The sequence below is a fragment of the Acipenser ruthenus genome, chromosome 10, assembly GCF_902713425.1.
Source record: "Acipenser ruthenus chromosome 10, fAciRut3.2 maternal haplotype, whole genome shotgun sequence".
Taxonomy (NCBI): Eukaryota; Metazoa; Chordata; class Actinopteri; order Acipenseriformes; family Acipenseridae; genus Acipenser; species Acipenser ruthenus.
Genome location: NC_081198.1, coordinates 34114732 through 34129760, shown reverse-complemented (window position 1 = coordinate 34129760; position 15029 = coordinate 34114732). Strand labels below are relative to the sequence as shown.

The window sequence follows — 15029 nt, the reverse complement described above, 5'->3', positions numbered from 1 at the left end:
TTAGCACTAGTCTTGGACTGCTTCAACTAAAATAACATTAGTTAGTCCACGATTGGTGATAATTGGGGTCCGTGAAACCAGCCATTTTTGTTTATAGTGGTAAGTGTACACTTTATTAAGTGAAAAGTGCAATTTGATTTCAACATTTCTTCACAGCCTCTTCCATATACAGTTAAATGCTGTTCACATTCAGTTCTTATACATAGATGCATGTCATTTTTAGTGATGGAGGTCTTTTTAAGTTATGATGGCTTTTCTGATTGGTTAGAAACATTCCCAGTATATTAAAGTGCAAATTCAACAGAAATAAACATTCTGCTATTCTTACAATAATATTTGATGTTTACTAAGTTTCTTTTAGTATTACAGCATTCTACCATTGATGATGCACTAATATAGCATTCTGTTGTGCCGGGTTACTACGTATTAGGCTATTGGCACTTCACTTTATCAGAAAAAAATGTGTTTCTTTGCATTTCATTTAATTTCATTTCAAATCCATTGGCTTAGATTATTTGCTGTTTTTTTACACTTGACTTTGTGATATAGTGATTTCATCCCTTGACAGGATGATAGAAAGAAGAACAACATGCTATACTGTACTTTGTATGAAATACTCTATCAAGTTAGTAGGAATATCAGTGTGGGAATACAGTGAGGTGTTTCTATGTCATACATTTTTACATGCATCTTAAGAACAGAAGACCACTTACTGTAAATCGGTCATTTGAATGTGCTTTACCACAATACTAATGCCTCATTTGCTTGCATATTACTCTGACTTAAAGACCACTTATCTAATTTTCATGGTCATCAACTTTTTCGTCATACTTGCTGTCATTTTTAAAAATTTTAAATGTAAAATTTTGGCAGGGGTGTACTGTATGTTACTGTCCATATATTGCATCTTAGAAATCAATATTAATAATATTGCATAACACTTGAATCTGACAAGTTATGGCCATGAACTTGACTTATGTTATTATTATTTATTTCTTAGCAGACGCCCTTATCCAGGGCGACTTACAATTGTTACAACATATCACATTATTTCACATTATACAGATATCACATTATTTTTACATACAATTACCCATTTATACAGTTGGGTTTTTACTGGAGCAATCTAGGTAAAGTACCTTGCTCAAGGGTACAACAGCAGTGTCCCCCACTGGGGATTGAACCCACAACCCTCCGGTCAGGAGTCCAGAGCCCTAACCACTACTCCACACTGCTGCCCCTCTTTGTATGTGTGCCTATGGCCTATACACACAGTGCAGACTTATGGGTACAAAGTGTTAATTCCTAGCATTGTAGATTTTGTGTTCACCCTTACAAATTACACTAAAAAGATTCTAGTTTCTTATGTATTTTTTAATAGAGGCGTTATAATTATATGTGGCAGTTTCTTAATGAAGCCAGCCTTTTTGTGGTTTGAAGTAATCTAAGCTGTTCAGTAATTTAAATGAAGTCTGTGAAGGTGTGCTTTGATTTGGTAAAAATTAGTGTTTCTGAGGTTTAATCAGAATGAGAACTACATGAAAAGAGCTCACAAAGACAATCAGGTGATTTAATTCAGAAACCAGATTCATATTCGACGTGGGTCATCATGCATCACCCCGATTCAAGGAGCACTTACTTTAACGAAAATCTAACAATCCATTGACCAACTGATCCTGACGGGCTCTGGTTTAACTGAGGTGATTGAAACCCAATAGCAGTGTACCCAGATGTAATTAACAACTGCGCACTGATTGATCTTCTTTACCACAATCCCAGCCTGCAGCTTTTTCTGCTTTTATCGCGTTGTAAGCATCGAGTCCCCACTGAGCTGAATTAGAAACTTTTGCTGGAACTGGGAATTGGATTTTTGTTGCTGATTGAGCTTTCTAATTCTGTACTGGTATCCTTAGTTTTGGAAGGCTTTTTTCACTCAGTGTGTTGCACCACTTACCTTTGAGAGAGCAAGATATTGTATAAGAACGTAATTGATCTTTATGTTCACAGAAAAGATTGGGGCAGGTAGATTGTAGTTCAGCAAATTAATGTTTAACCTTTTAATTGGTCTGTTGTTCGCATCCCGCTTTGTATGATATCATCATTTTCTAAAACCAAGGCAAACATAATTCGCAAGATTGTTATTAATTCCAGGCATGGACATATGCCTCTCACTGCATACTGTAGCAGTTTGGTCAGTTTCTGGTTTTGCTATGAGTTTAATAAGACACAGCAGAGCTTGTTACCTTTACACTGGGGCTAATCAAGCTCATAGTAAAACCTGGAATGGGTGAAACTGCAATGCAATACAATGCATTATTTTCACCCCTGGATTTTTGATCTGCATAATGTTCTTGTTTCGAAACATGTGTGATTGTTACTGAGTCAAAGCAACAAGAGTTAACTTATGTAACAGGCCTTATAAAACTTGGCATGGTCAGTTTGCACAGTGATTAGCAGTTTCCTATGCATTTCCATGTTTATTCTAGACATTTACTGTTTGCAATTCCTAGGCCACTCAGCAGTTGTCTTCTGGTTCAAAGCATGTTACTGTCTGAAAGCATGTCAGTGAATAGGGGAAGCAGATGGTTGGTTAATCACACCAAATAAGCCTTTTAAGGGATGGGGACAATTTCACCCTCTCAGTGAAGTGCAACACTAAGCATGACTTGCAAACAGATAACTTTAACTTAGTACCAATTTGTTTTAAAAAATGCAATAATATTTGAGATGATGTATTCTGTTAGATGCAAGACCTAATGCAAAGGTTTGCCCAAGTTGCTTTGGTGGTGTTTGGGAAAGGTTAATATTCAGTGGAAGGCAGAGCTGGATGCTGAACCCTCCCCTCGTGTAATTTGGGAAAAGTCTAAAAAAAGAAGAAAAAAAACTGCTGTTCCATGGGTCAGATAAACACCCCAATATGGTGTGTGTTCTCCAGTGACCTTCAGTTTGTAACAGTTTGGGTTAAACCAAAGCTATTCTGTATCTTCACCCCTGTATACCTCCCTGTGGACTATCAGGGACTTGCCAGCCCCATATCTTTTCCAGGCACATATTATTTAATCCTTGTGGTGTGCTGAGTGTGCCCGGTAGAGAGACAGTCAAAGAGCTACCAGTATTGTCACTTTCTTTTCAAAATTCACCATGGTTTTTTGTGAATAAAGCATCCGCCACAGACTTGAAATTAAGAAATAAAATGAAGTAATTAAAACAGTAAATACATAAAACTAACAGGGAATGGTGGTCAGCCTGGTAGTTGGTGCACTGGACTGATGGGGTGACGTCATGGAAAGACATGATCAGCCCCAGGATATAAAGCCACCAATAAGCAAATAGATCAACTGGAACAAAAAAAACAAAATAGATCACCTTCTGCAAGCTCGCCTCCTAACGTTGGTCTCTGTGCTGATTTGAAAGCAACTTTGGTTAGAAGCCAGCAGCCTTCTGCTTTAGAGAAAAGAGTGTTTGTACATTCACTTTGAGATCTCTATCTTATCTACAAAGAAAGCTTGTTGTTCATATAACTGAAAGGCTTCAGTCTTCGTGTTATTATAAATACAGACATCTCTTTGATGTTACACTTTGCGTTTGGATGGCGTTTCTTGCAAGGTACGGCTTTTACAGAAAATAAGGAGAATCTCAAGCCAGCCAGCCAGCCAGCTTTGTTTCAGTTGACCATTCTCTAGGACATCAGGGATTTTATCATACTAGACACAATTTAATTACAGAGTATACAGCAGGAGCTAAACTGGACTGCAAGATTATATTTAAAAACAAGCGCCTTGGGCATCAGACAGCCGAGGGAGCAATCGAAGAAGAGATTTTCTTCACACGTACAGAGTTGAACAGGGTTTTGTTTAACTTGTGAATTTCAGTATTGCAGAAGTTGCCTCCTGAAGAATCATTCATGGGGTTTCAAGATTCGTTTGTTGTTTGCTGACATCGGCTTCCTATAATCCAAAAGAGGGCTTTGTAAAAGAAGCTTGAATGCTGGATGGTCCCGACAGCCCCTTGGAAACTGGCGTGGTGGAGGTCCAGGAGAAGATGATGGTCATTGAGGAGGAGCAGGAGGCTCTTGCGGAAGGGTGCAGGGGAAAGGGGGAAGGGGAGGGAGAGCAGCAGACGGGCTGCTTCAGCATGGACGGCTACAAGGATTTAGAAGAATTTGTCCTCGATTTTGAAGACTATGACCTGTTGGAATCTATCCGGACACACTTGGAACGATGTGATACTCCACCTCGTAAGTATGGTAGGATTTAGGTGTTTGTGTGCAGAACTGGCAATCTGCAATACATATTTAATTTAATTTAGGCCCTTTTCTATGTGTATCATGGGTCTGTACTGAACATTCTGTTTACGAGTTTAAGGGCCATATTTTTCAAAAAAGCTAATTTTAAAACACTGGGTATTGTAAAACTAACAGCTGGATTTTTTTGACAGAGCAGCTGGTGGTTGATAAATCTGAGCCTCGCTGTCCTATCAGGCCTGTCAAATGAATATCAAGCTCAAATTGTAGTATGAAGGTTTGTATGTAGCCATTGCAGTCAAAAAAATGGTCCTGAGTGACATTTTACTGAATTTGAAGCTCTGTAAATCAATATATCAAACCTACACCACTTGTGTTCCTTGATAACTCATGCACCAGACAGTTACTATAAGTTTCAATACTAGTTAATTGGATAAGGATCAAAACATAAGTTCCGTACAAAATATAAAAAATGGCTTGGCTGTTACCATTGCAGGATCTCATCACTTTAGATAGTAATAATTATTTATTCAGGTATTGCAAGATATTTATTAAACAGGGTCCAAGTGGAGTGAAAAAAATAACAACTACCCCAGCGCAGTGTGTTTTATTAACCTCTCCCAATACTTATTGGTGGACAGTGTAATTATTTACAGTTTTAATCATGTCCAAAGCTGTGACACATAGGCGGTTCTGACAGTTCCCTGTAATGTAATGTTTACCCTTTACAGATAGCTCTGACATTGCATATTGATTATGAAACGTACTATACCATTGATTGTGTGGAAGACCACAGGGTGTGGATAACATGTGACTGTTCCATGCCCTGGTGCTGTAGCAATCGAATGGTTCCTAAATTAAATATTGTCCTTATATAGCCCTGGGTTTCCCTGTCAGACCCTCCCATCCTCATCTGATCCTTTTCCATTCTGCTCACATGTTTACATGGTTGGCAGGGGAGTTCAAGACTGCATAAATTGCAGATTGCTGGCTCTATTTTGTTTTGTCAATATAATGTATGTCGTATATTCACTCAGGGGTTACCAAACTTTGATGACTCAAGGCCGCCATGACATTAGGCATCCCGACTGAGGAACCCCTCCAACCAATGAATCCATAGAACTGTGGAATTTCTACTTAGTCAACAACCTCTTTTGTTGTACTGTTAGCGTGGGCGTAGGAAATCATGATTATATATCTACAAAAGTGCTAACAGTACATCATGGTAGCATCATAATAAATGTAGCCCTCTGCCTGGAGATCGGTGCTTTGTCAGGGTTCGGGGGTCAAATCTGAATGTTATTTTTCTCATATAAAATCTTGTTTGCCAAGTTTCAATTACAGGACTACACAAAAGAGCTGGAATGCATGTATCAAGATTATTGTCTTTTAAAGAGAATAATTATAAATATTTAAAATATTAAACTATATATATATTTTCCCAGAAATATCATTTTTAAACCATGTGTTGGAAAAGAATCTTTACATTCATTCTTCATTAATTTTCTCATCTTGTCCGAGTCATGCTTTCAGCTTGATTTGAAGAACCAGAGTCCTTCTTGGTAGGTCATGTTAGATTTGTTCTTTTGATTTATAATCACATTTATAATACCAAAGCCACAACTTATGCCATCTCTGTATGGCATATTAGTGCTCCTCTGTGCTGGTCTGCATGTTTTAGGATTCCTCCATGCTCCTTTCATTGAATTCCTTCACCTGCATCTGCCCCACAGTAAAAACAATTGTGTCTGTGTGAAGTTAACTGCAAAGGAATTCTGTCAAGCAAAAAAAAAAAAGAAACCATAAGGGGGTACAACAAGAACAAAGGCTGTTTTATTGTGTTGCATTTTCAGTATAAAACAAATTAATAAGAAATTATGGGCAGGATTTTGAAAAACCAGTGTTGTTGTATTGAACTTGTGGTATAGTAACGAGAGCTTTAGTAGCAAGTGATTGTCAAACTAAATGTGTTAATTAAATCAATCTGTTAATGCTTTGAAATTGAGTCGATGAGGTCGTTAATGAACGCATTTCTCGTTACAAAACGTAATTGTCGCTGGTCACATAAATCACTACCTGTCACAACGACTTGATAAGGGGGACTCTTTAATCAAAATGCATGTTAACAAGATCAAGAAAAATGAATGGAAGCATAATTCGCTGTTATGGAAACTACTAGCATACAGGGAGACGGCTCTCACACCAGCGAGTAGCAGCCAAATGGAGCTAAAAAATATTGGGAAAGTATTTTTAGTATGTACGATTGTAGGCTATAAATACATACAGTACTGTGCAAAAGTTTTAGGCAGGTGTGAAAAAATGCTGTAAAGTAAGAATGCTTTCAAAAATAGATATGTTAATAGATTATATTTATCAATTAACCAAATGCAAAGTGAGTGAACAGAAGAAAAATCTAAATCAAATCCATATTTGGTGTGACCACCCTTTGCCTTCAAAACAGCATCAATTCTTCTAGGTACACTTGCACAAAGTCAGGGATTTTGTAGGCATATAGTCAGGTGTATGATTAAACAATTATACCAGACAGGTGCTAATGATCATCAATTCAATATGTAGGTTGAAACACAATCATTAACTGAAACAGAAACAGCTGTGTAGGAGGAATAAAACTGGGTGAGGAACAGCCAAACTCAGCTAACAAGGTGAGGTTGCTGAAGACAGTTTACTGTCAAAAGTCATACACCATGGCAAGACTGAGCACAGCAACAAGACACAAGGTAGTTATACTGCATCAGCAAGGTCTCTCCCAGGCAGAAATTTCAAGGCAGACAGGGGTTTCCAGATGTGCTGTCCAAACTCTTTTGAAGAAGCACAAAGAAACGGGCAACGTTGAGGACCGTAGACGCAGTGGTCGGCCAAGGAAACTTACTGCAGCAGATGAAAGACACATCATGCTTACTTCCCTTTGCAATCGGAAGATGTCCAGCAGTGCCATCAGCTCAGAATTGGCAGAAAACAGTGGGACCCTGGTACACCCATCTACTGTCCGGAGAAGTCTGGTCAGAAGTGGCCTTCATGGAAGACTTGCGGCCAAAAAGCCATACCTCCGACGTGGAAACAAGGCCAAGCGACTCAACTATGCACAAAAACACAGGAACTGGGGTGCAGAAAAATGGCAGCAGGTGCTCTGGACTGATGAGTCAAAATTTGAAATATTTGGCTGTAGCAGGAGGCAGTTTGTTTGCCGAAGGGCTGGAGAGCGGTACACGAATGAGTGTCTGCAGGCAACAGTGAAGCATGGTGGAGGTTCCTTGCAAGTTTGGGGCTGCATTTCTGCAAATGGAGTTGGGGATTTGGTCAGAATTAATGGTCTCCTCAATGCTGAGAAGTACAGGCAGATACTTATCCATCATGCAATACCATCAGGGAGGCATCTGATTGGCCCCAAATTTATTCTGCAGCATGACAACGACCCCAAACATACAGCGAAAGTCATTAAGAACTATCTTCAGCGTAAAGAAGAACAAGGAGTCCTGGAAGTGATGGTATGGCCCCCACAGAGCCCTGATCTGAACATCATCGAGTCTGTCTGGGATTACATGAAGAGAGAGAAGCAACTGAGGCTGCCTAAATCCACAGAAGAACTGTGGTTAGTTCTCCAAGATGTTTGGGCCAACCTACCTGCCGAGTTCCTTCAAAAACTGTGTACAAGTGTACCTAGAAGAATTGATGCTGCTTTGAAGGCAAAGGGTGGTCACACCAAATATTGATTTGATGTAGATTTTTCTTCTGTTCACTCACTTTGCATTTTGTTAATTGATAAATATAAACTATTAACATGTCTATTTTTGAAAGCGTTCTTACTTTACAGAATTTTTTCACACCTGCCTAAAACTTTTGCACAGTACTGTACGTTTCAGGTGCCATTGGTGTTTGTATTTGTTAGTTATTATACATGTATAACATGTATGTAGCACTTTATTATATATTTATTAAGCTTTTAAAATTATGATAGAACTCCCTAACCCAATACACAATTTGTTTAGAAATGTTCGGTGAATTCCTCTTATCATGCATTTTCTCTGTTACTCTTTGGCCTCCACAATAAATAAACTCAACATGATTAGCCACCGAACACTTACAGTACTATAAGAACATTTTATATGCATACAAATGTGTGAAGGTGAAAGTGTACACTGTACATAAAGTGTGGGGGGAGTCTGACAACATTAAATACATTTAGGCAAATTCCATGTCAATGATCTCGATCACATTCTTAGTGCATCGCTGTGTGTCCTTGACATCTGTTCTTCGTTCTTGTGTGGATAAAGAAACCTGCAATGACCTTAGGAAGCTTTATTGTAATATCTAACATGCCGTTTTCTATACCAAGATTTCAGTTGTATAATTCAAATAAAATCTACAGTAGATGTCAGCTGTCATATAATGTACGTGTGCAGAATTCAAATAGGCTACAGTTGCTTTGATAATTTCTTGGTAGTCACTGGGTGCAAATAACTGTATATTATTTTAGCAATACAACAAACGTCCCGTAAGGTTACAAATGGTTAAAATAAGTGAATAAATCTAATTCATAACCGCAAGTATAGAATAGGCTTAAATAATTTCATAACTAAAAATATTGAATTATCAAGGTAGTCTGTAAAAAATTTAACTTGGTCCTGTACACTCTCTCTCTGTGTCATCAGCGTCACAGACATGGTCTGTTAAATGTCTGTTTCAAGGTGCGTTATATACTCTTTCGTTAATTAAAACCCTCTTTTTCCAAGTGCAAATTAACTCCTGATAAATTCCGTATTTGTTTTTAAATTCCCATGCAAACAAAAGAAATAGTCACAATAAGCACTGCTTGTTAAGATAGTAACATTATTTCGGAAATCAACATAATTTCGGAAATCACATTAGGACAATTATTTAATAACGAAATAGACATAACGACTGATTGAAAATGCCCAAATCAATGCTACCTATGGATTTCGTGATTAACATCAAGTTATCATTTACAAACTTCTGAAAATCCTGCCCTATATGTTTCAAATCACAGGTGTTGACTACATTTGAGAGGGTTTTTTTTTTTTTTTTTTACATTTTTTAATTTTTTTTTAACTTTGAATAAAAAGTAAATAAAACAAACACAACTAAATACATATTTGTGCACATATTTAATGCAGAAGGGGTAGTTTCTTACTGCTGGGACCAGCATTTTAAAATTCAGACAAATATTTTAATGCAGTATTATATTTCAGCCATCGATACATTAAAGATAAAATGAGGTGAGAGAGACTTTTTATAATATATTTTTGATATACAAATATATGTACCGGTAAGTTACTTTTGAAATCCGTGACTACCATTTTACCTCAAAGTACATTTCAACAAAGGGTTTGTTTAAATATTCACATTTTTGTCCCATCACTAGTTTATATCATTCAGTCAGCGGTTTGGTAAACTGTGAATGTGTGAATTACACAACAGCGTTCAGTATCACTTTAGGGACACCTTAGGGAAGTAGCATTTCAGATTCAGAGTATAAACATGCTTTTCGCAGTCTGCTTCCTGTCAGTCAGGTAACAGTAGTGTTTCTTCACACATTACTGCTCATGTATTTCTCACAGGGACTTTATCTTAATGTCTCCCACACGACAATAAAAAGTACTCGTTTGAGAAGGTTTAGAATCAAAGTGGTCTATCTCTGTTCAAAATTATTTTGCTGAAAAGAAGCAAGAGTTGTATATCTTTTTAGTGGTTCCAAATTATTTAGGTGTGATAGTTTCCTATATTATACTGCAGTACACAGTATAGTATGTTATGGGAAACTAGAGTGTTTTTGCATGGAAATTATTATTTTTTTTTCATATGGGAAGGGAATACAGTTCTGAAAGATACTGACACATATTTAAATTGTGTTTTATTATATTTCAGCTGTCAATACAGTGACCTGACATTGACTAAACTGCTAAACAATTAAAGACTGGACATTCTGAAACTTTAAAGTACCCTTTGATACATTGTTGCTTTTTATTATTATACATCACCTCCCATCTCACATTTGCATCTTTATATGTATCACTTTAATCTTGTCTCAGTGTCCCCACCCCCATCTTAATTCAAAACCTGTTCTTACAGCCTTCCACTTTCACTGGTCTGCAGTTTTTTTTATATCCAGCGGTCTATGGGGGTGGACAGCAATTACATTCATTGAATAACTGATTGGTCAATTAGCCAACCAACCATGCTCTAGTTTCTCCCATTCCAGACACATTCTCACATGACTGGAATGGAGGGGGTCCAGGAGTCAATTTTAATGTAGGGTTAGGGGGTTTAATCCCATCACTGCCAAACTAAAAAAAAACAAAATACTTACATTAAAATATGACTAGGGACACCTCAATCTGTCACATAAAGATTGGCACAACACTTTTAACAGTCAGTCATTCGATAATAGTACTTAAAAGAAATCAAATTAAATGATTCAAACATTTTGAAAAGAAGACTCATTTCATAACATACATTCTGTATGTACAGTATATATTATTTATTAAAAACGCCAGGTGCTTAGTGTTTGGTATTTGAGTTGTTTGAATATTTTGTTTGATATCTATGTTTAAAATATTTGATTAAATCCATTAGACCTGAGTGTTGCATTTCTTTTGTGCATCAGTATATATATATATATATATATATATATATATATATATATATATATATATATATATATATATATATATATATATAGATATATAGATAGATAGATAGATATAGATTAAGAAAGACTAAAAAAGCTGTTAGTAGGTATCATTCATAATAATTTTCAGGCTTCGCCATTGGGTGGTTGCTATGTACTGATAATTCTAAACAGACTTTAGGCAGCTCACTAGGCAACTGCACTTTAAGTAATTTGTGGTCCATTATCGCCCAGTAATACATGGAGCTAGCCATTTGATCAGTGGAGTACCAAAGTTCTGAATATGATTATTCCACACTGGGGATATACAGCAGTGGATCTGTTCATAAGTTTGTATGTTACACAAAGTTTTGCAAATGTATAGAGCATATCGTTTTTCATGTTACAGTTGGCTCAGTGACGAGGGAATTCTGTCTCTTGTACTAACTGTTCTGTTAGTACAACGCGTCTGGTCTGTGTCTCTTTCCAGGTCATAGGTTTGAGGACAACCCTGGGGTGCGGCGGCACTTGGTGAAGAAGCCGTCCCGCAACCAGTTGACCCGAGCCAACCGAAAAACCTCACCGCCCCCCTCCACCCTCAAGAAGAAGAAGACAGACAGGAAACCCCATGAGGTGCGCTGGAAAAAGGATTGTTTCAAACAGCAGCTTGTCACTTATTCAAATTCGGTTCTTCAAATAATTTTTTAGCTCTTGCTCAGTCAGTTTACCCGACTTTATTCTGCCATGCTATTGATTCACTTCCTGTGCTGCAGGAATTAAGGACCCTACCTTAAAAATCTTAAATGAGGAGGTTGAGGGGTCCTAATTCTTGCTACACAGGAAATGAATTTATGGTGTTGTGGCAGAAGTCTGTCGAGAGGTATACATTTAAAACATCTAGTCCTTGATTTGATTATATGAAGTCCAAAATTACAGGGATGACTGATTGTCTTGTACAAAAGAGCAGATAGAACCAACAGATTTAAAAGGTAGCCGTTTCTGTTTTGAAGAAATCAAGACCGACAGGCAGACGTTTCTACAGCAGCAGTGAATTTAGCTATACAATGGAAACAAACTGGTAAGACAACAATCCAGGCTTCCACCCTTAATAAAATCACTTAAATAAAATAGATATGGTGAGATATTACCACATCCTTGAAGCTGTTAAAGCAATGCCTTTATTCTGAATATTTCCGATGGTATGTTTAGGCATAAAACTCCACTATGATTCCAAATACATTATCCTAAATTGTTTTGAATCAACAAAATCACTCATCTAATCCTATATGTGATTAAATGAGATACAAGTAGCTGGGTTCAAGACACTTAAGAAAAAAACAACATTTATTTTATGACGAAACATTTTTTCTTACACCTTCACATGAAGTTGCTCCTGGTAGCACATTTTCACGGGGTAACCATTTGTTATGTTACTGTACAGTGAAAAGCATGTCTCTCTGAGCCTAACTTTGCATTGTTGCATCTCTCCTAGGTGTTTGTGGAGCTGAATGAGCTGATTGTGGATAAGAACCAGGACATGCGCTGGAAGGAGACAGCGCGCTGGATCAAGTTTGAGGAGGATGTGGAAGAGGAGACCGATCGCTGGGGCAAACCCCACGTAGCCTCCCTCACCTTTCGGAGTCTGCTGGAGCTCCGGAGAACCATCACACATGGTGAGTGAGTCGTGAGGCTTTTGAATGGGAGTTTCGTCAGAATTAGACACAAAAGGCACATTAAGAACTGATTGACTGTTTAAGGATTTTTTTTGAAGAGTGTTTATAAATGTTTTCTACCAGAAAAACAGAGCTTTTGAAAAATAGGAATAAACTGATAAACCTCCTCTAAACAGCTGAAAAAGTGTTAATGAACTGAATTTAATTAATCCAAATGGACTAGAATATACCAGCTTTGTGGATCCCATGTAGGGTCCATTGACTGCTAAAGTATAAGGTACCAGATTCTGCTGAGAGAACGCCCTGGGTTGTATAGTTGGAGACAGGTGTTAATACAGTTATTTTTCAAATAAGAAAAAAAATTGCAGTTAGTCTCCAAAACCACAAGGTGGCACATGTAAATGGTCATTATTACTTTCCCCTGATTCACAGCATTGTTTTTGCAGTATGTGTGTTTACAGCAGTTATTTGTATTTTATATTTTCTTTCATTTAGTTTCGCCTTAGCCAGAAATATGCAGTACTATATGCGAAGTGTGCTTTTTTATTCTTAATATTTCGGCTTTAGAGAGACACTATCTGAGGCAGGAAGTAAGGTCATGGAGAGCGTGTGTGTTTCTAGAGAAGAGAATCAGAGTGTTAAGGAAGCTGGTATGTTCCAAAACTTGAGACAGACACCTTGACACCTTTGACTGCCTTCAAAGTCATGCTGGGCCAGAAGACCACAAGTTTTTCATTTCAACTTGTTTATTTCAAAGCCACAAAGGTAAGCGCTGGATGTCAAATTAGAAATACAAACTGACAAAGTATCCAATATCCAGTGAAGGAAGCAAAAATGTAAATTTTGACTTTCAGTCAGGGGCTTCTATACAGCAGAATGTGTGTGTTGGCCCATCCCAGTGAAACATTGTGAGGAAAGTGCTGTGTGTCCTCTCTACTCACAGGGGCAGTCCTCCTTGACCTGGAGCAGACCACGCTGCCTGGGATCGCTCACCTCGTGGTTGAGACCATGATCATCTCAGACCAGATCAAGGCAGAGGACCGGGCCAACGTGCTGAGAGCCCTGCTGCTCAAACACAGGTACGCAGAGAAACAGAGACTGCTGGGGTAGCTTTCAGTGCCAAACGCTCCTGTATTGTTGTGTTAAAGAATGAAGTACAGTATAAACAGCAAAACCTTTACAGTCACCTTAATAACTGACCATGTTTTTACCAGCCAGTAAGCTCCAAGAGTTTAGTGTTTTCAATTCAAATGAAGAAAAGAGGCACCTTGAATAAACAGCCACTTCCTGTTCAGTCCCTTTGGTGGCTGGTTAATTGAGGTTTCACTGTTTCAGAGTGGAATCATTTTCAGAATCATAAAGTTAAGGTCACCCGCCATTTAGTGCAGTATTTGGGCCATTAACTAATATGAATGTAATAGCCACTCATTATACTACAGGCATATGTCATTATACCTATCGTGAATTATTGAGATCAAGTTGAAAGCCCTTTTATACATTACAGAAATAAATATAGTAAAATTGCATTGTAAAACTCGATCAACAGGAGTCATATGATGCACATACTATCCCAGAAGGTAAAACACATTTCTATATTATTGTCATGAAACTGGTCTTGGTTTCATAAACCATTAGTGGAGTCGACAGTACATTTGTTTGTACAATACACAGTATGCTACACTTGCTTGGATAGTCTTTAGTTGTTGTCAGAGTCTGGGTCATAATATATTTAGCATGGGAATGGGAAATCGTGTTTGTTTTCTAATTGCTGATGGTCAAAGTTGAGATTGATTAAGATTCATTTTTTTCAGACTCCCTCAAACCAGTATCCTAGCAGCGCTTCTGGACTTACCTGTAAAGTCAGAATGGTATCAACTTCAAAAACTAACATCCCCTATCTTGCATGTTTCTCCTGAAAAGAAAGAGACGTTGCAGACGAGGATGTGGACAATGTAATATATATTTAATACAAATGGAAAAAGGACTAATCACTAAAAATGTAAAAACTATTAACTACTGATTATGCTGAACCAGAACAATAATGAGTGCCTCTGTAACGCCCTGTGTGTTTGTGTGTGTTGTGAGTCTACAAAAAAACAAGGCAACTTCTGCTGAAACAAACGCGTTGATTGTGGCATTTTTTCAAATCTATGTTGTTCTTTGACTACATGGAGAACAGTGCTAGTAGCTTGAAAATTTGCCAGAAAAGGTTTCATGGCCTTTAAAGGCAAACACGGGTACTAAAAACACTGTACCAAAACCCGACGAGAACTGATTTTCCAACCTGTTCTTTAATTTAAAAAATAGGAGTTAATTAAAGACTGGAGTAAATATGCTGTCTGCTTTGAAGATATAGCTTCAGCACAAGGCTTTTTGAACGAGTCCATGACACTGTGACAACATGACAACAAGCAACTTCCATGTTTCTGAAGCTCATATCAGCAGGCGTGAGAGCACTCCTCTGAAA

The 15029-nt window shown here is 37.7% G+C and overlaps 1 protein-coding gene across 7 annotated transcripts in view; it reads left to right on the top strand.

Moving 5' to 3' along the window:
- The window catches only part of LOC117405082 (anion exchange protein 3-like), a 78975-nt gene that overhangs the window by 38225 nt on the left and 25721 nt on the right, over positions 1 to 15029 (top strand). For 3 of the 7 annotated variants that reach the window (XM_034007862.3, XM_034007829.3, XM_034007840.3), the window contains exons 7-10: positions 11380 to 11522; positions 12382 to 12562; positions 13506 to 13641; positions 14374 to 14514. In XM_034007862.3, the coding sequence (XP_033863753.2) occupies positions 11380 to 11522; positions 12382 to 12562; positions 13506 to 13641; positions 14374 to 14514 (601 nt within the window). Of the gene's footprint in view, positions 1 to 4124; positions 4238 to 11379; positions 11523 to 12381; positions 12563 to 13505; positions 13642 to 14373; positions 14515 to 15029 lie in introns of those variants that run through there. The other 4 variants (XM_059032062.1, XM_034007851.3, XM_059032063.1 and 1 more) reach the window with 4 other exon arrangements.